Raw genomic sequence first — 19,073 nt, 5'->3', positions numbered from 1 at the left:
CGTACATAACCCAAACAGAGCTGTTTGAACTCACAGAAGCCAGTCGACAGCGACGAGCAGGCTGATGTCTTGAGTTGGAAGGCCCACAGCGGTCAAAATTAGCAACATGGTGACCAGACCTGCACTGGGAATACTGGCTGCTCCCACACTGGCCAAAGTCGCTGTCATACTGCAGAGCAAGAAAGAGAGAGGATCATGAGATACTACAACAACGACTGAGAAATTGTGGGGCGGCACTGGCGGATATAATCTATTATGAGTGAGTGAAAAGGATGAAAAAATGAGTTCAATGGAGCAAAAAAAGAAAAAGAAAAAGAAGAAAAAAAAGAAAAAGTAAACTGAAAATGGATTGGAAGAAGATGTTAGCTCAGTTAAAGGAGAACACATGTGATGTATCTGCAGGTTAAAGTTTTGTAACTGTATCATAATTATAGAGCCATTGTAATAAAAATAAATTATAATAACTGTAATAAAAACCAGATTGTTATGGCACAACAATACAAAGGATAGTAAAGTCAAACACGTGACTCATAAATCAAGACTGCATTCAGGCTGCGTGTGAGAACAGTGCAAAGAGAACAAATGGCATTTTAAAAATGGATTATATGGAATCAATTCTTATCTGAACAAATAAAATAAACTAAATGACTACAAATTTGCTGTCAGTATATGGATTACAAGGAGTAGTCTTACCTGCACAAAATAAAATTAATCGTAATAATTTAAATGAAATAAAAATAACTACAAAGATGCAGAATATGCGACTTAAAAACTAATTGTTAACCTTTTTAAAAATGACTAAAATTACAAACTAGGAGCAAACTAAAAGTATTTCTGTTCAAAGAGAAATGGATTTAGCTGATGAAAGGGTTATTATTCTTTATTGCAGCCACAGCAGAAGCAGCCACAGTTTGTCTGGTTTCAGTTCCATAGTTCCATATTTCCTTACCTGACAGTAATAATCTGTCCTCCATCTAAGGCAATGTCATTCATCTGGGCAATGAAAATGGCAGCCACGGCCTCATAGAGTGCAGTGCCATCCATGTTTATGGTGGCTCCAATGGGCAGCACAAAACGAGTCACACGCTTATCAATTTTTAGATTCTCCTCCAGACATCGAAATGTCACTGGCAATGTCCCAGCACTGAGAAAGAGAAAGTTATATTGATCATAATTATTTAACAAATGTTAATTTGTCATCTGAAAAACTGCCCCGACTAGCATGTGTCCAAAAACCCACAACAGTAATTATATATATATATATATATATATATATATATATATATATATATATATATATATATATATATATGGCCCAGCCCTTCAGGAATTTGTTGAGTGGTGTGACATCTCCTGTTTGGAGCTTAACTTGAATAAGACTAAAGAGATGGTAGTAACCTTTTCTAATAAGCAGAGGCAGGTGGCTATGGCAGCATCTACTGTTATTCACTGGAAGCCTATAGAGATTGTCAAGGAGTACAAGTACCATGGGACAATTTTTGAAAATTTTCTTCCAACTTTACTTCTTTTGTTCAAATTTACTTCCAACACAGAGGAGATATTGAGGAAATGCCAGCAGCGGCAGTATCTTTTAAGGAAGCTCAATTCCTTTGGAGTTAGTAAGAACTTGCTCACTATGTTCTACTACTCCTTCATTGAAAGTGTCATTACATTTTCCATCGTCTGCTGGTTTCATTCTATAAGCCTCCAAAACAGAAATAGTCTGGAGCGCACGGTTAAAGTCTGCTAAAAAATGATTGGACTCCCTATTAGGGCTCTTTCTATTATAAGTGAACAGCAAACGCTGAAGTTGGCTGGAAGGATTTTGCGAGACACTTTCCGTGTAATGTTCTCTGTTTTTGAGTGGCTTCCTTCACGGCGACGGCTTCGTTGTCCATGTTGTAGGACACAAAGGAGGAAGGCAACCTTTGTTCCCAAATCAGTGCAGCTTTTGAATTCTCAACCATCTCTAGCCCCCTTGTTTATCGTCTTGATTTAATTATTTTTTAATATATATATTAGGTATTCATTAATATGTATTTCATGCACATTGTGTTATTTATTTAATGTAGGATGTTTTAATGTATAATGTTTACGTTACTCTATGTGGCCTCATTAATTGCCCCTTGGGGACAAATAAAGTGTTTTGAAATTGAAATTGAAATTTGAAATTGTAAATATATATATTTTTTTTTTTAAAGGATAGGATTGCATGGACATTCTGTGCCAAATTGACAGTTGGTTTAACATTCAGTAAATGGTTTGGCTTAACAGATGTAATCCCCACAAACCCAGATTTATTTATAAACAACTCTCTAAAATATGTTTTCATAATATCCCTTTCCTACCATTTAGACTGATTAATCATTTTAGACCTCTATTCTGGAGAACTTCAAAAAATGTGTGTTTTACTTTGGCCAGATTAGATAATGTGATTTATGATAATGTCTAAAATATATCAAGTCATCTATCAGATTTTTTGGGTTATGTTTGAGTTTATAATAAACATCTTAGATCACATACCCAGTAAAAAAAAAAAAAAAAAAATTTTATTATTATTTTTATTATTTTAACATAAGAATGTGTTTTGGCTGTGCTACATGTAAAACAGAGATAGATTGCAGTATTGCTGTACTCAAGTCAACATTTTTTTTTAACCAAATGTGACCTTTAACTCTTCAGTCTGTGCAGCCAGAACTCTTCAATCAGCATATTTCCATAAACACATGATGTGAATAGTCTGCTGGCTGTACCTGCTGGCTGTTCCCAGAGCGGTGATCCAAGCTTGGAAGATGCCAGAGTAAAACGTGAAGGGGTTTTTCCGAGTCACGGCGAAGAATATCAGTGGCAGGATGAGCCCGCCATGAATGATGAGTCCAACTATGACCGTGACCATGTACATGCCCAGCTGTCGCGCTACCATTTCCAGGTCACCGATGGCAGCAATTTTCCCACAGATGAGGGAGGCAATGCCAAATGGAGAGTACCTGAGGATAGACCAGTCGAGTTAATTGGAGGTCAGTTATGGGTTTTTAGCTGCTCTGTTTAGAGTTAGACTTTGAAGTGGGGTTTTTTATGTTGCTGAGCAATAATTTTTGTTCTCTAATTTAGTTTTTCTAGCATTAATAGCAAATCAAAAAAATGTAATAAAGTTTTTTGACAGACAGACAGACAGACAATAAATAAATAAATCTGTGACAATTCTTTTCAAATTAAATGTATTTGTGTCTTGGTCATTGTAGTTGAGGCAATATTATCTGTAGAGCTACTTTTGAACAATATTTATTGTGAAAAGTATTATACAAAAGTATTATACAATAAAATACAAGTTGCACTGAAAATATTTCTCTTAATTTTTATTCGAATAATGCTATATAGAGAATGAATGTACACTACCGTTCAAAGGTTTGGGGTCAGTGAGAATTTTATTTTTATTTTTTGGAGGAAAGAAATCAATACTTTTATTTATCAAGGACAGTAAAGACATTTATAATGTTACAAAAGATTCTATTTCAAACCAATGCTGTTCTTTTGAACTTCCTATTCATCAAAGAATCCAAAAAACAAAACAAAAAAACTGCACAACTGACAGACCAACAACTGTTTCAACATTGATAATAATAATAAATGTTTCTTGAGCATCAAATCCTCATATTATACTGATTTGTGAAGGATCATTTGACACTGAAGACACTGACACTGGTGATGCTGAAAATTCAGCTTTGATTACAGGAATAAATTACACTTTTCTATATATATTCACACAGAAAACAACTGATTTACACTGGAATAATATTTAATACTATAACTGATTTTTGTTGTATTTTTAATCAAATAAGCGCAGCCATGGTTAGCAGAAGAGAATTCTTTTAAAAGTATTTAAAATCGTACCGACCCCAAACTTTTTGAACGGTAGTGTATATTTTAATATCTTCTTTTAACTTTAGTACAAAGACAATATAAAAGCCATACACAGTATAAATGGGTCTTTATATAGCTGCATTTATATTTTAGAAAGAGAGAGTCTCACACAAAAGGATCATCATATTTATCCAGTTTCGCAACCTGAGTGGCAAATGAGAAGATGTTACTTCTTATGTGGTTTAAATTTAGTTCATCATCTAAAATGCTGTGTATAAATATTTCACCGTCTGTTATGGTAAGCAACAGATGATGTTTATTGTAGCATTTGAACAGTTTACACTGTGAGCGGAAAACACAGGACACAGTTAGTTACAGATGGGACGGTCTCAGGGCTGAGTGGAGTCTGTCTTTTTTGTCATATGCTTTTGCTTTGGGGTATTTACTTATTCTCTGTTTGTTCTTTTAATGTTAAAAATGTATTAGAATATGAAATGAACATGTTCCATCCCATCTCACTCCTTTTGTGCTGTAAAATGCCCTGTTAGATTTATGGATCAAGCTTTTCATTTCTGCAGACATGATTAAAGAATTCAGCGCTGTCTCTGTTTTCAGCTATGTCTGTCAGTGTGTGGGTATCTGTCTGCGGTTTGTGTGTCGGAGGATGTATTACATCCAGAATAAAACTCCCACATTTACTCATGGGAACACAAATATGATTCTGCTCTCAAAACATGCAGAGTTTAATTAGTGTTATTTATGAGTGGATGACACTCAAAAATGGCTAAAACAACATTTGTTTTCAGTTGCAATAGATATATAACTGGAATTCTAAATAAATGCAGAATACTGACCACATGATCATGGACACCATCTTCATAATGATCTCATTGAGGATGTTGAAGAAATCAGACATGAGCTTCCCCCTCTCTCCCATTTTCCCCATGTAGATACCAAACGTGATGAAGAACCCAATCAAACCTTACAAGTAAATCAAATTTACAATTAAAAACAATGAAATGGAATAAAAATCTATCTATTTTCTATCAATAATTTGTGACATTATTTGGATTTCCAAGAATGCAGCTACATTTAGAATTGAAACAACACTTTTTATATTTGTTTGGTACTTAATTACATTTATGCTGCATTTTTTTTTTTTTTTTCAAATGCAGAAAACCTGAATATCCTCTAACCTAAAACATTCATTCCCCACTTCATTTCCAGTTTCTTCCTACTGACAAGGATCGGTTCTGTTTGGTTCTGGACTGGCACAGCTACTTTTTTCAGCACTGTTTGAACCTGAAAAGAGAAGCAAGATGATCGATGATCATTCTGTAAAACACTGTAAAAAGCTAAACACTTTTAGACAGAATATTTTAGGCTAAATATATTATAGGCTAAGTATAAGTAAAAGGTATGAATTACCATATAATTTACAGTCTAGCAGATATGTTTATAGTAAAAAAAAATTCTTAGAAGTAAGAAATATGACCCTAATAATTCACAGTGGAAAACAGGAAAAGGATGTTCCCAGAAGTCCCTGCATGGCACATCACAATTGATTTGATCATATTTAAAATAGTCTCTATCCTCAGTAAAGTGTATCATCTGCTGTGTTAAGGGACTGTCACTGTGATCAGATTAAGTATTCAAAAGCCTCACTGCATTTAGAGTAAATGGAAGAACATGTGCTTCTGCAATACTAAATATAAAGCACAGTGTGAACATACGGAATCTTTAAATTAATTTTAAAAAGAGTGAATGTGTCAGGCTTGTTCTTATTTCACTTACTTTTAGGTTGTATTACATTGTTTCCTTGAGTTGCATTCCTGTTTCCTTTTCCCCGCTTCTTATCTGTCTCCTGATTGTGTCCCAGTTTGTTTCCATGGTTACCTATGATTTGCACCTGTGTCTAGTTTAGCGTCCCTTGTATATATAGCCCTGAGTTTCTGTTGTCTCTTGTTGGTTCCTGTCATTGTTTAATGTGTATTATGCGTTTGTATTAACCGAAGTATCTCCTCAGTGTTTTGGTTTCATGGATTAAAGATAATTGAAGTTATCATTCTGAGACATTCGTGTTGGATTTAGTGATGGGAGAAACAAAGCTTTTCAAAGCTTTGAATCGACTGAACCAATTGCTTCGCAAAATGATTCACTGTTTCGAAGTGTTCGAAATGCCACACACTAGCGACACCTACTGGTCAGAACAATGTAAATGCAACAAAAACTCAAGCCAAACATGCTTAAAAAAAACTTTTAGAAACCCATTGCAAATGTTTTATTGAAAGTAAAATCTACCAAAAAATCTATTGACTGATTAACTTATACGATTAAATATCAAGTGTCTGTATAATAATATAAAATGTTATTTTATCAATTTTCAGGGCTTGTTTTGTTTGTTTCATCATGGATGGCTCAGCTAAACAGGCCAATAAAAGACTATTAACTATTATTCCTTTTAATTATACTAATGTCTAATTAAAACGTTGACAAATTAATAGTGTTTCGAAATCGGCCATCGCTAGTAGTTCGATTGCACAGTTTTGGGACAGAAATTCACAAATATTTTACAGTGTGCAGAGTGACACCCGAACGGTGTCATTCCAAAATTAAAAATCAAGAAGCACTGAATGCAAGTAAAATGTGGCTCTTTTAACTAAGTTAACTGATAACTTTTTAGGAAATACAACTAAACATAATTTAACTTGCAATGTAAGTATGATAATTTGACTGTATCTTCTGCTGTAGGTCACAGCTGGAAAAACTATGCTTACATGCAAATAATAAAATAATCATGCATCCATGGCTATATAAATATGCAACCTTTAAAGTACTATTTAACGAGTTCGTTTGCCCATAAAATCTTTAAGATATTAGGTTAAACTTATTTGGCTTGCTGTCCGCTGGAGAGGGGCTCGATGAAGCAGCTTCAACTCGAGCTCTGATATTGCTGAAATGAAGGTGGAGTTTGGGGAGGTGGAGGGATACTGGAACAGCTGATACTAGGGTGAGGTAAGCGGCTGCTTATATACTCTGTTTGTTGATTGAAAGATTGGATGGGCTCGCTCCTCCCTAACTTACGTTTAGGAACTTCATTTATTATGCTTTTTTTCATATTACCTTTCATGTAGTTTGTAATATATCTGTTTATGACTGTAAAAGGTCTGCAAAGTCTTAAAGATCAAAGTGCACAACAAATAGGCCTAAAGTTATTGTCTTCTAAAAAAATAATAGATTCTGAACTGCCGAAACAAGTCGTCAGCAACTCCAATCTCACTTCTGTAACATATCTAAGGTTTGTAACAAATTTGCATAATGCCAGCCAATGGTCTTCATTTGCTGCCTGCAAACAACGTTTACTAAGGACTTTGACCCACCCTCAAACACTGTAGTTGTAGCTAAGAAGCAACATGTCAACAACACCACATTGCTACAACATGTCGAGAACACTTTTCTGCGCTACGTTCAACTTTGCATGCACTTCTAAAGGATGCAGGAAATGATACATTAAAACTGACACCATTTTTACTGTTCATATCACTGTGTATACAAGTGCTGAGGAAGCATCCGAAGCTGAAATTCAAATATGGCAATGTATGTTCCGTTTTTGACATACGCTGTAAGCAAGACCAATCACAACAGACGAGGCCATCTGACCAATCAGAGCAGAGTAGGCTCTCGGAAAGGAGGAGTTTAGAAATAATGAATCCTTTATCAAGCCGTTTCAGACACTGTAAGAAAAGAGGTGATGTGCAATGTATATTATGAGAAAATAAAGCGTCAATTGTTAGAAGCTAGACAAATTAGGCAGATGGAGAAGATAGATTGTGTGACATGTCCTCACGCTCAAAAGCCATGAACAAGCAATGCAAAAAAAAAAAAAAAAACAACAACAACAGCTATGAATCATTGGCTGCAGACAGCAAGAAACCATCGATCAAATGAAATATGACCCTGGTTGAACTCGAACCCAGCTTCCCGTAAGCACAGCTCTTTACACACCACCAACAACCTGCTACCCTCTGTGCCACTGTTCTGAAAGATTTACATTTTCCAAATGACAGAAAAGCAAAAAGATGAAAGAAGATAAATTGTCCATCAGAGACATAAATTCTGAAAGCACAGACACTCCTTTTTACCTGTTGAAAACTGGCCTGAACCAGGTTCTCTGGGAAAAGGTTTCGGATCAGATCCAGAAAGGCATCCAGACTGCTGACCTCTTGGTTCTTGGGGGCGGAGCTGACCTGACCAGATCTGAGTTTTGGGTTCCCAGGGTGTATACCAAGCACCAGGATGACACCTAGAACAGCAGCAATTATTGTGGTGGACATGTAGTACACCATTGCTCTGGTGCCCATTCGTCCACTGGAGCGAGCATCCAGACCGGCCAGGCCTGCAAGCCAGGAAGGAGAGAGAGAGATACTGCATCAACAAAGATTAATGGCTTTTTTTCTTGTGCTGTAGACACTTAACAGTATTTAACAAGCAAAAAACAGAGCATGTGCTCATGGCCTAACCTGTAATGAGACTGGAGATGATGAGGGGGAGGATGAGCATCTTCAGCATTCTCATCAGTACGTCTCCCGGAAAGGAAATCAGCATGAGACTGTTTGTGTCCAAATCAGGAACATAACGCAGCATCATTCCCATCACTGTGCCTGCTATTACACCTGTGAGAGTGTGGCGATTACACCGGTTATGTTCGGCCTGCTTATTAAAAGGTGTATGGATCATAGCATTGTAGAATTCTTGGTTTTTCACATGCACCACTGCATAACTGTCCTGCATCTGCAACATCTCAAACTACTGCTGTATAAACAGTGTCACTACATGGGGCCAAACATTTTTGCAGAGAACTTGCTCATTGGTATTTGTCTGTGGTTTGACAGATGACCACAGTTATGAAACCACAGACAAGGTTTATATGAATGCAAGTATAAGGAAATAGTAGATGAAAGATAAAGATAAAGCCTGACTGGAACTAAGATTAAAGCATCATATCATACAAATTAATTAACATAAAATTAACAATTTATAAGTTTTTGGACCCACTTATAAGTTTTAGGTCCACTTATAAGTTTTTGGGCCCAAAAATAAATAAATTTTAGTTTTCAAGAGCTTTTATTATCCTCTTTCAAGCTGCTGCGCATTTAATACATCCCTTTCACATATGAAATAATCTTATCTCTTCCCGTATATTATCAACAGTGTTTAGCAATAATACAGTGTCTCCTGCTTATCACCTGACTGTGACTTGATTGGCTTCATGACCTAACTGGCAAACTCCTCTGAACTTCCAAGGAAGGAGACACACACACGTCTGAAGTTGTATACAAACACTCCCACATATTCATGTATGTACACACACACAGACACGTACGCACCTATCACAGTGAGGGCAAGTAGCAGGTTGCGTGAAAACCAGCCGCATTGTTGGTGTGTGGAGTCTTTTAATTCTGCATGCACTCCATCGTCCATCTGCAATGCTGTACTTGTCTGGTTGCCCAAATGCTTATTCGTCATTCTATCTGCAAGAGTCAAAAGAAATAAAGGGAGAGATGCCAAGGTAAATAAACAATGATGATCATTTAAACATCCTACTCTTCACTCTATGTCTCCAGTGAACTCAGGCCATCATGCAAGGGGTCAGGGGGTCAAGGTTTTGCTGGTTAGCATAGCCCATTTAGACTTAGGCTCTACTGGTTGATGCCTCTACCTTAAAGGGAATATGACCAAGGATAAAAATATATCCTGCCTGTCACTACAGGGTCACACATGATGAGTGGAGGACTCATGAGAGGAGACCTAACAACATCTTGATACTGCTATCCAGCCAGAGCTCTGGGTACGGAATCCTCAGCAGGATGACTCTCTAAAGCGAGAGGAAGCCTAGCAAGGCCCACCTTGAAGACAGTTAACCAGGGAGGCTCAAAAAAGAGCCGAAAACCCAGTGCACTGCCTCCACGGAGCTCTCAGAGCGGAGGTTTCAGCATAATGACCATCTGTAGCGAGAGGAAGCCTAACTCTTTTCTACGCTAAAAGATCATCTAACCAAGGAGACTCACAGAGAGCCACACAACTTGGACATGTTATCTAATGCGGAGCTCTGGGGGGCAGAGGTCTCAGCATGACGACTCTCTAAATTGAGAGGAAACCTAACAATGCTTCCCTAAGGGTGGTTCCACCAAGGAGACTCACAGAGAGACATACAATCCGGCACGACCACCTCAACTGGGTTCTATGAAGGGAGGCCTCAGCATAACGACTCTCTAAAACAAGAGGAAGACTAGCTATGTTCTATGCCAAGCACCGCTTACCAAAGAGGCTCAGAAAAGAGCCTAACAACTCAATACTGCTATCCAGGCAGAGCCCTAGGGAGCAGAGGCCTCAGCAGGACAACTCTCTAAAGTGAGAGGAGACCTAACAACACTCCACTTTAAGAACAAACAGCCAAGGAGACTCACAGCAAGCCATTCAATCTGGCACCACTCTTCATACCTAGCTCCTAAGAGCGGAGGCCTCAATCTGAGGACTCTCTAGGCAAGAGGCCTAACTATGTTCTATGCTATGACTGCTTATCAAGGAGGCACAAAAGGGAGCTCCACGACCTGATACTGCCATCTTAGCGGAGCTCTGCGAAGTGGATAATGACTCTCTAAAGCTAGAGGAGACCTAAGCAATTCTACCAAGGAGGCTCACGAAAGCCAACGACACGATAGTGCCAACTTGGGCAGATACTGAGAGTGGAGGCCTCAGCAAAATTACTCTAAAACAAGAGGAGGCCTAACTACGCTCAACCCCAATATCCAACAACACACTCACAATCAGTATCCTGCACCGAACCAATAAGTAAATTATAAAGTAAATAAGTAAATAATAAAAATAATAAAACACTGCCATACAACATCATAGCTCCAGCCTCAGGGCCTGATGTAAGCACATGTTGGAAGCCTCTAACACACCCCACCTGACCTTAGTCACCTCAGGGCGGGGGCTAGGGAATAAGGAGGCAGATGTTATTTGATTCTGCATCCTGTGTACGCTGAGCACGTTTACTCTGGATTACTTCCTTCAAATCCTGTTTTCTTTCCTTGGAGGAGGAGGAGCGTGATTGGTGATCCCTACAGGATTGGGACATGAACCTGGACTGGCGTGGTATATAGGTCTTGAAGGCTGTGCATTCGCCTCTCTGAACTTCACGACCACCGTCTCAACGGAAGAGTTTAGTGGGTGAAACCAGCGCAGAGGAGAAAGTTTATCCCCGATGTCTGCTAGGTTCACCCAGAGATGCCTCTGCGTAGCCACCATTGCCACCATCGATCGGCTGACCGCGGCAGCAGTTTACTTGGTGGGCAAGATCTGTAGTGCAGCGCAGTTCTTCTACTGCCTCAGTGGGAGCCCCTGACCCCGGTTCAGGTATTTCAGCAGATCGGCCTGGTAAGCCTCCAACACAGTTATTGTGCGAAGGGCAGCCCCGGCCTGAGCCGCTCCCGCACATGCTCTGTCGTTCAAACACGCAGCAGAATGGGAGCCTTTAAAGTCGATGCCTCCCCCAGCGAGAGATAGCTGGCCAGCATCATGAGAGCTGGACGATTATGACCAGATAGATCCCACTCGTCTAACCTGCTGCGAGCGAGCTCACATCTCTCACATCGCCATGGCAGATATAATCTGTCTGTGAAGCAGGACATACCCTCCAGTAACTCATCGTACACTGGGCAGGCAAAGAGACATTTATTCAGAGACGTCATCGTCCTCAACTGCCAAATCCTGCTCTTCTTGGCTTGAAACCAAGAGCGCACTCGCTACCATTTCAGAGCATGTGAGCAATAACACAACCTCATCCAATAGCTTGCACTTGTCAGCTACCGAAGAATGAGAAAGATCCATATATTTCTCGAATTCCTCTGCAAGCCCCACAATCTCGGTTTCCTCCTCGCCTCAGCTGCAGCAGGTCCTGATCCACAGGGCATAGATGATTGTCCCAATTCCCTCGAGAAAAGGGACAAACGAGAGCAGAGTTTCTTCATTGAGAAACTCTCACAATGCTCACATTCAGACACCTCAAGGACTGAGCGAGCAAGCTCCTCACCCTAGCAAATCAGGCACAGATCGTATGTATCATCAGTTGTCAGATAGTACTGACACAGATGTACGCACTTCCTGAAAGATTTCGCTGCCATAAATGCCTTCAACACGTCACAAACAAATGGCTCCTGAAGACAAGAAAGAGGATAATGTGTACAGGCCCCCTTTTATTCTCCGGTCACACCAGTAGTGACGTCATAGGCTGTCGCCGGCCAATGTTATTGTCGTGCTTTGACACGTGACACCGGTCATGTCGGAGGCATTTCCCATCAGTGTGAATTCCCATTCAAAAGGGAAAGCATCTTTCTTCATTGACTTTTTGCAACATGAACAATACCATTCAAAAGTTTGAGTCGCTAAGTTTTTTTTTAATGTCTTTGAAAAAAGTATCTTATGCTCACCAAGACTGCATTTATTTTATCAAACATACAGTACAAATAGTAATATTGCAAAATCTCTTTGTGGAAACCGTGATAAAGTTTTCATCATTGTTGAATTGACCGTTCTAAAGAACACCATTTATTTTAAAAGAAAACCTTTTGTATCAAGATGGAAAAGTCTTTACTGTCAGTTTAATGCACTGATGGCTCTGTAAAAATAGAAATTTCTTTCAAAAAATAAAAAAATTACTGACCCGAAATTGGATTGGTAGAGTGTGTTAAAAATATTTTGTTACACATATAGTACACCAGTAATGGAGGACCCTCAAAAGCATGGAAATATACACTAGAGCAAAGACTAATTACAAAGAAAAATATCTTTCCCAATACCCCAAGCTCTTTTTCTATCATGCTAATGAGCAGTGGTACGCAAAACAATTCACCACAATGACAACAAACTAGTTTGTGTTTAAAAGTCGTATTAGAGATGTCTGAGACTGATAAATTGTAGTTGTGGATGAGATTAACAGCCTTACGAGGATGGATTAGCCACAAATGTTTCGCATCAGCAACATAGGTGAATATTACAGCTGGAGAGTGATAAGTTCATGAAATTGCATCTGAAAGCCTTGAACGACCCTTTGCTGTGTTTATGTGAGCATGCTGACACATAACACACCATATTACCATAATTGGTCATTATTATTTTCATCTGTCGAGATCTGTGCTCATGACACTGGAGGCCAATGTACTGCAAGGCCTCATTTGACTGTCAAACAGCTTATAGGCTTTAAATTATTGATTTATGACTGACTATGACCAAGTCTTTGTATTGACAATTTAAATTGCATAAATATATAAACAACAGTTTATTAAAAGCTTCCCAGGACATCTGCACCACACAACATGCCGCTTTTTCTCATCCCCATCAAGCAGTTGGCAATTCTGTGATCCGTATGATCATCTGAAACAGTCAAGCAAGAGATTTTCACCTCCTCATGTCATGCGCATCTTACAGCTGTTTTTCCTAAGGCTCCACCTCTTTTATAAAGAGAAATCGAATGATGCTGAAATGGAGGCCTTCTTCGGTTTGAAAAGCACAGAGATCATGGATCACAAAGAAACAAAACCACAAAGCCTCACAGGAAACATTATAACCCCCTTCAAATCTTTTAATCTTCTAAACTGCTACTTTTCAAGCATTCTCTTACACGCACATACATACACACCCATATACACAAACCTCAACATGGGAATAACTCCTGCTCCTTTACAAAACCATATGACTGCCAAGTGGGGCCAATAAACATTTTATCAACCTCGCCACATTATAAACATCTGCATGAAACTGGACACTGATTGAAGTAAGAGAAACTGGTTGAGTAATGAGACATATAGAATAAACACACATGTTCAGAAAAAAGCAAGAGCTGAAAGACAGTGACATTTATATTTGCAAACAAACATTAGTGAATTGCATCATCATGAAGAATAATGCTTGTCTCTTTTATCTTGAAATAATTAGACGAGAGAAATACTTACCCGAGTTTGCCGTCTTGGCCTTTTTGCCCATTTTGTCCATGCTGTTTTTTGGTGCTGTGTGGTTCTTACTCTTTGACCTCCATTTCTCTTTCTTTTTCTGGATGTTCCCTGTCCTGTTCATCTGTTTGTTCTTCATCTCAGATTTAAACTAAAACAACAGTTGCTGCTCAGACATAAAGACGGATTGGCAGCATTGCTAAAATGATTTTTATTTATTTTTTGGAGGGGGAGGGAGGAAAGTCATTTGCCAAGTTTCAATTGCACATACATAATCCTCTGTGAAGCCTCATTGGAAGAGAGAGAGAGAGAGTGAGAAAGAGAAGCTTATGACCCGTGCTTCTGCATCTCTTTTTACAATACCTCACAATTTTCCCTGAAGTCGTGAGCTTAAACCAGTTTTCACAAAGGTCTTCACATTCAAACACATGCAGGCAACAACATGCCAGAACTGCGCCTATAAAAATGAAGCGCTGCTACATTCTACTAATCCCTTTTTTGGAGGTAACATGGTTGTAACTGAATATATAATTTTCAGGCACACCAATAGTCACAGGTTCAAAAAAGGCCAGGATTTTAGTGAAACATTGCTGTGCAATGACAGTCAACAAGTAAATCACAAAGACTTCAGAAGAATTCAAGAAGAAAAAAAAAGAAAAAAACAAACACTTGATGGCCTTTGCAATGATGTAGTAACACAAAGCAGCAATTATTCTTTCTTACAATGAAACATAATTTCTTGTGCTCTTTAACCATGTTGTAAGATCAGCTACTGTCACAATGCATCTCTCCCCCAAAAGAGCATGTGACTGTTTTTCTTCTCCACCAATCCAGACTGATTTATGAATAACAATGTGAAAAGGATTGGCCAACTAAATATAAAAGCTTTGGCTGTCAGTAGATGACATTAAAGAGATATCCCAAAATATCTTCTTTTGTATTACAACAAACAAGTCATACAGGTTTGGAACCACATGAGGGTAAATAAGTAAATGAGGACTTAATTTTCATATTGTAGTCAACTATCCCTTTAAAACATGCCATTTCATGCCTGAGATTAGAACTGATCCTTGAGACTCCTAATAAAAGGTCACTGTGGCGTACATAAACTACTGGTTGAGTTTCCATTATATATTTTGTGCAAAATGTAATAGGGATAATTCAACAATCGGTATGATATTCAGCTAAACGTGCATCATTATTTGAGTGTATGTAAGGGATAATATTCGATCAGAAAATTATTGCAAAATTATCAAACCGACAGGCTAATCAGGCCCAACGCGGTGCATATCTATACATATCTTTACTATAATTATTAAATAAATAAATATGGAGATTAAATACTGATTTGTGTTTAAATTGTTTTATACTTATACATGTACAAAAAACTGTCATTTACAATATACAAATCAATCAGCCTAGCAACAAGACAAACATTGGAATGATCTTACAGTAATATAAATACTGAAGTCCTCTCAGCTCTTACAATCGATTAGACAAGATGGTACGAAACAAGAAAGATCCGAGTCCACAGTGAGAGACATGAATGTCTGATATACTGCGTTGCCACGGTGAACACTGAATTCCACAACTGACCAATCAGAATGAAGCATTCCAAAGAGCTGAGTAAAAATAAAATGAACATTAAAGGATTAGTTCACTTTTAAAAAACTTTTGCTGATAATTTACTCACCCCTATGTCATCCAAGATGTCCATGTCTTTCTTTCTTCAGTCGAAAAGAAATTAAGGTTTTTGATGAAAACATTCCAGGATTTTTCTCCATATAATGCACTTTGCTGGGCACCAAACGGTTCAAGGTCCAAAAGACAGTTTCAGTGCAAACTGCAAACTGTTCAAATGGCTTTAAACGACACCAGACGATGAATAAGGGTCTTATCAAGCGAAACGATCGCTCATTTTAAAAAGAAATAACAAAGTTTAAGTTTTATAAGCTCAAATGCTCGCCTTGCTCTGTTCTGTGTGACTCTCCTGTTCGAACTCGTTCATCAAAATGAACTAATCTTTTTCCGAGTCAATTCGTTCATTTCGTTCGTTAAATGAACCAAATGACTCGAAAAAAGATTTGTTCATTTTGATGAACGAGTTCGAACAGGAGAGTCACGAACGTGCATCACAGAACAGAGCAAGGCGAGCATTTGACATTATTAAACTTAAACTTTGTTATTTATTTTTTAAATGAGCGATCGTTTCGCTTGATAAGACCCTTATTCATCGTCTGGAATCGTTTAAAGCCCTTTGAACAGTTTGCAGTTTGCACTGAAACTGTCTTTTGGACCTTGAACCGTTTGGTGCCCAGCAAAGTGCATTATGTGGAGAAAAATCCTGGAATGTTTTCATCAAAAACCTTAATTTCTTTTCGACTGAAGAAAGAAAGACATTGACATCTTGGATGACATGGGGGTGAGTAAATTATCAGCAAAAGTTTTTTTGAAAGTGAACTAATCCTTTAATGCATGTAAAGCAAGCATTCTGTGGGTTTTAGAGGGGTCTGGGTTCGTCTTTAATTGATTCATTCAAATTTTGGGGGTGCAAAGTGAAACTAAAGATCGAAAGGTTTAAACAAAAACCATAGCAACTCAGTGTTATAATTTCCAGTGAACAACATCAAAACCTTAATCACAAAAATAAAATTAAGTCTCAACTTGCTGGTTGCTTCCGCATCCCGAGGCATGGACTATGTACTCTACACAGCATTAGACACTATTTATTGTCTCCACTTACTCAACCAAGCAAATGCCTCAAACAAGCAACCAAACAAATGCCCGAAGCTTAGCCTATAGCAAAGCTGCTGGACTTTAGCCATAACAAACAGAACAGGTTTGATTTACACTGGCAAGCTCTTTAAGACAGAACAGGATGCTCAGGAATGGAATGGATGAAACGATTAGCCAGAGGCAAAACTACAGCTTACCAAAAAAAAAAAAAAAAAAAAAAAAAAATCTGGGTCGGCCTCCTTTTAGATCATACAGAGTGGAAAGGAAAGATTCTGGCTGGGGTGTTAATCAGAGTGCCCGAGGATGTTTTTGAGATGGAGAGATAGGCCTATCACTTTCACTCCTTCAATCAGAAAACTTGAAGTTGTGGACAAACCCAAATCCCTGGAAGAGAGAAAGGCTTGGGGGAATCTCTTTAGAAAGCTAGCCAAGAATCACAATAAGCATTAAAAAGTGAGAAAGAGATTAGTGAGAAGGAGCTAAACCTTGACCAAGCCTGGTTTAGATAGTCTCAGTTGACAAGTGTCTAAACCCCTTATTAAAACCATCAAAAACCATTAAAACCACCTTAGGCTTTCAGCAGGTAAACTGGAGGAGATAAGAATGCCTTTCTTGTGGTTTGGCTGCCCTTATTTGCAGGTGCATCAGTGACGGTGTGGAAAAAAAACAATTTCAAACAAAACAGACAGCTATTAGGTTATGCAACAAGTATACCGTGAACAACCACATTTGTGTCACACTGCAGACACAATTTTCCAATTAGTGGCTAAAGTTAAACAGGAGAACTATTGAAGAATAAGAACTTCAAGCTACATATGACTGTTTCATGATACATTCGGTTTCTGTATTTTTATACATATGTCTATATTTAATCACTCATTCAAATTTGTTTGTTTTTCTATAGATAAATATTTGAATATAGTATTAAACAAAAGAAATTCAAAGCAGGTGGGTTATTATGCTTTTTTTGAGGATGAGGGGGGAGTCAGATTGTTATATCTGGACTGCCAGAATCACCATTGATTTTAAGGTTTTCTCCTCAGAAATATCAATGAATCACTGATACAAGGGTATGTGTTCAGATTTCTGATTGTGTGGTCAGTGTGAGTGAGGATTATTTTCTGAGGTTGATTGTTTGGTGTGGGCTTTGCAAAGGGATAGAGATATAATCCTATAACTCCCTGCCTCAGTGAGAAAATGGAAGCAACACAGTGACGGACTGGACACCACAATGTCTTTCAACCTCACACATGAACTATGCAAACTACACCCAACCATGCATATTTCAGATTTATATTTAAGAAGATTTGCATTAAACATATATATTTGATCAGTTGCATCATACATTCCCAAGGAATCAAACCTATAACCTATTGTACTGTACTGTTTGAGCTACATGAATTATGTGTGTTACAGCAAATAAGATCATACTGTACTACATTCCAGTTATCCACTGCAATAAATTACTTTCAGCAATGGCAGATGTTTATATCCAAAGCATCTTACATTGCATTCAAGGTATACATTTTATCCGTTCATGCATTCCCTAGGAATCAAACCTTGGTGTTGTAGTCTACTGTTTGAGCTGCAGGAATACAAAACAGCCTTAAAACAATATCAATTCAACTGATAAGCAAAAGGTGAACTTTAGGTCATTTTTGATGATTCATTTTGTAGTCAACTATTCCTTTAAAACCTGCCATTTCATGCCCAAGATTAGAACTGCTTCTAGAGATTTCTAATAGTCACTGTGGTGTACAGAAAGTGCTTGAGTTTCCATTATATATTTTGTGCAAAATGTAATTGGGATAATTCAACAATCTGTATTATATTTAGCTAAACTCACATCATTATTTGAGTGCACAGATGGAGTATATTTACGGGACAATATGGGATCAGAAAATTATTGCAAAATTATAAAACCGAAAGGCTAACCGTCCAGGCCCCACGCGGAGCATATATCCAGCTTTACTATAATCATTAAATAAATAAATACGGAATTAAAATAGCAGAAATAAGAAAAGAAAAAACTTACTTATAGATATATTCTATTCTAAGTATGATTTATCTTATTTTAAGGATGTGTAACTAGACAAAAATATTGATTAAGAATTTGTACTGCAGTCTAAAATTTAAATGCCAGAACACTAATACAAACATATTCACACTTTTCCAAGACAACTAGCACATTATTTTTCAATCTAACCAATCTCTCGCATTATTTTTTTTTCCAGAACATGAGTATATACATCACAATATGTTTAGAAAACTGATGTAAAGTAATGAGAAGTAAGTATACGGTGAAGTAAGAACATGCAGGTATGTGTGTAAGTCCATCTGGGGGCTTATTCTTCTGCATGTGCAGACGACGTGTACAGGGTCATCTTTGCTTAACCACATCCACACACACACACACACACACACACAGCCTCCCCCCTTACCCCTCTATCTCTGACTATAATCTGA

The 19,073-nt window shown here is 37.9% G+C and overlaps 1 protein-coding gene across 4 annotated transcripts in view; it reads right to left on the bottom strand.

Moving 5' to 3' along the window:
- slc1a9 (solute carrier family 1 member 9) overlaps window positions 1–19,073 on the bottom strand; it is a 38,606-nt gene that overhangs the window by 3,536 nt on the left and 15,997 nt on the right. For 2 of the 4 annotated variants that reach the window (XM_056244178.1, XM_056244177.1), the window contains exons 2-9: window positions 9,249–9,392; window positions 8,382–8,534; window positions 8,004–8,257; window positions 5,058–5,163; window positions 4,716–4,842; window positions 2,754–2,987; window positions 950–1,144; window positions 35–169 (exon numbers count right to left, since the gene is read on the bottom strand). In XM_056244178.1, the coding sequence (XP_056100153.1) occupies window positions 35–169; window positions 950–1,144; window positions 2,754–2,987; window positions 4,716–4,842; window positions 5,058–5,163; window positions 8,004–8,257; window positions 8,382–8,534; window positions 9,249–9,387 (1,343 nt within the window). In that variant the 5' untranslated portion in view covers window positions 9,388–9,392. Of the gene's footprint in view, window positions 1–34; window positions 170–949; window positions 1,145–2,753; window positions 2,988–4,715; window positions 4,843–5,057; window positions 5,164–8,003; window positions 8,258–8,381; window positions 8,535–9,248; window positions 9,393–13,874; window positions 14,341–19,073 lie in introns of those variants that run through there. The other 2 variants (XM_056244179.1, XM_056244176.1) reach the window with 2 other exon arrangements.

Source organism: Rhinichthys klamathensis, unplaced genomic scaffold (genome assembly GCF_029890125.1).
Source record: "Rhinichthys klamathensis goyatoka isolate OS25496 unplaced genomic scaffold, OSU_Roscu_1.1 h1tg000937l_1, whole genome shotgun sequence".
Taxonomy (NCBI): domain Eukaryota; kingdom Metazoa; phylum Chordata; class Actinopteri; order Cypriniformes; family Leuciscidae; genus Rhinichthys; species Rhinichthys klamathensis.
The sequence above is the reverse complement of the archived record's forward strand: the minus strand, read 5'-3'. Positions and strand labels throughout refer to the sequence as shown.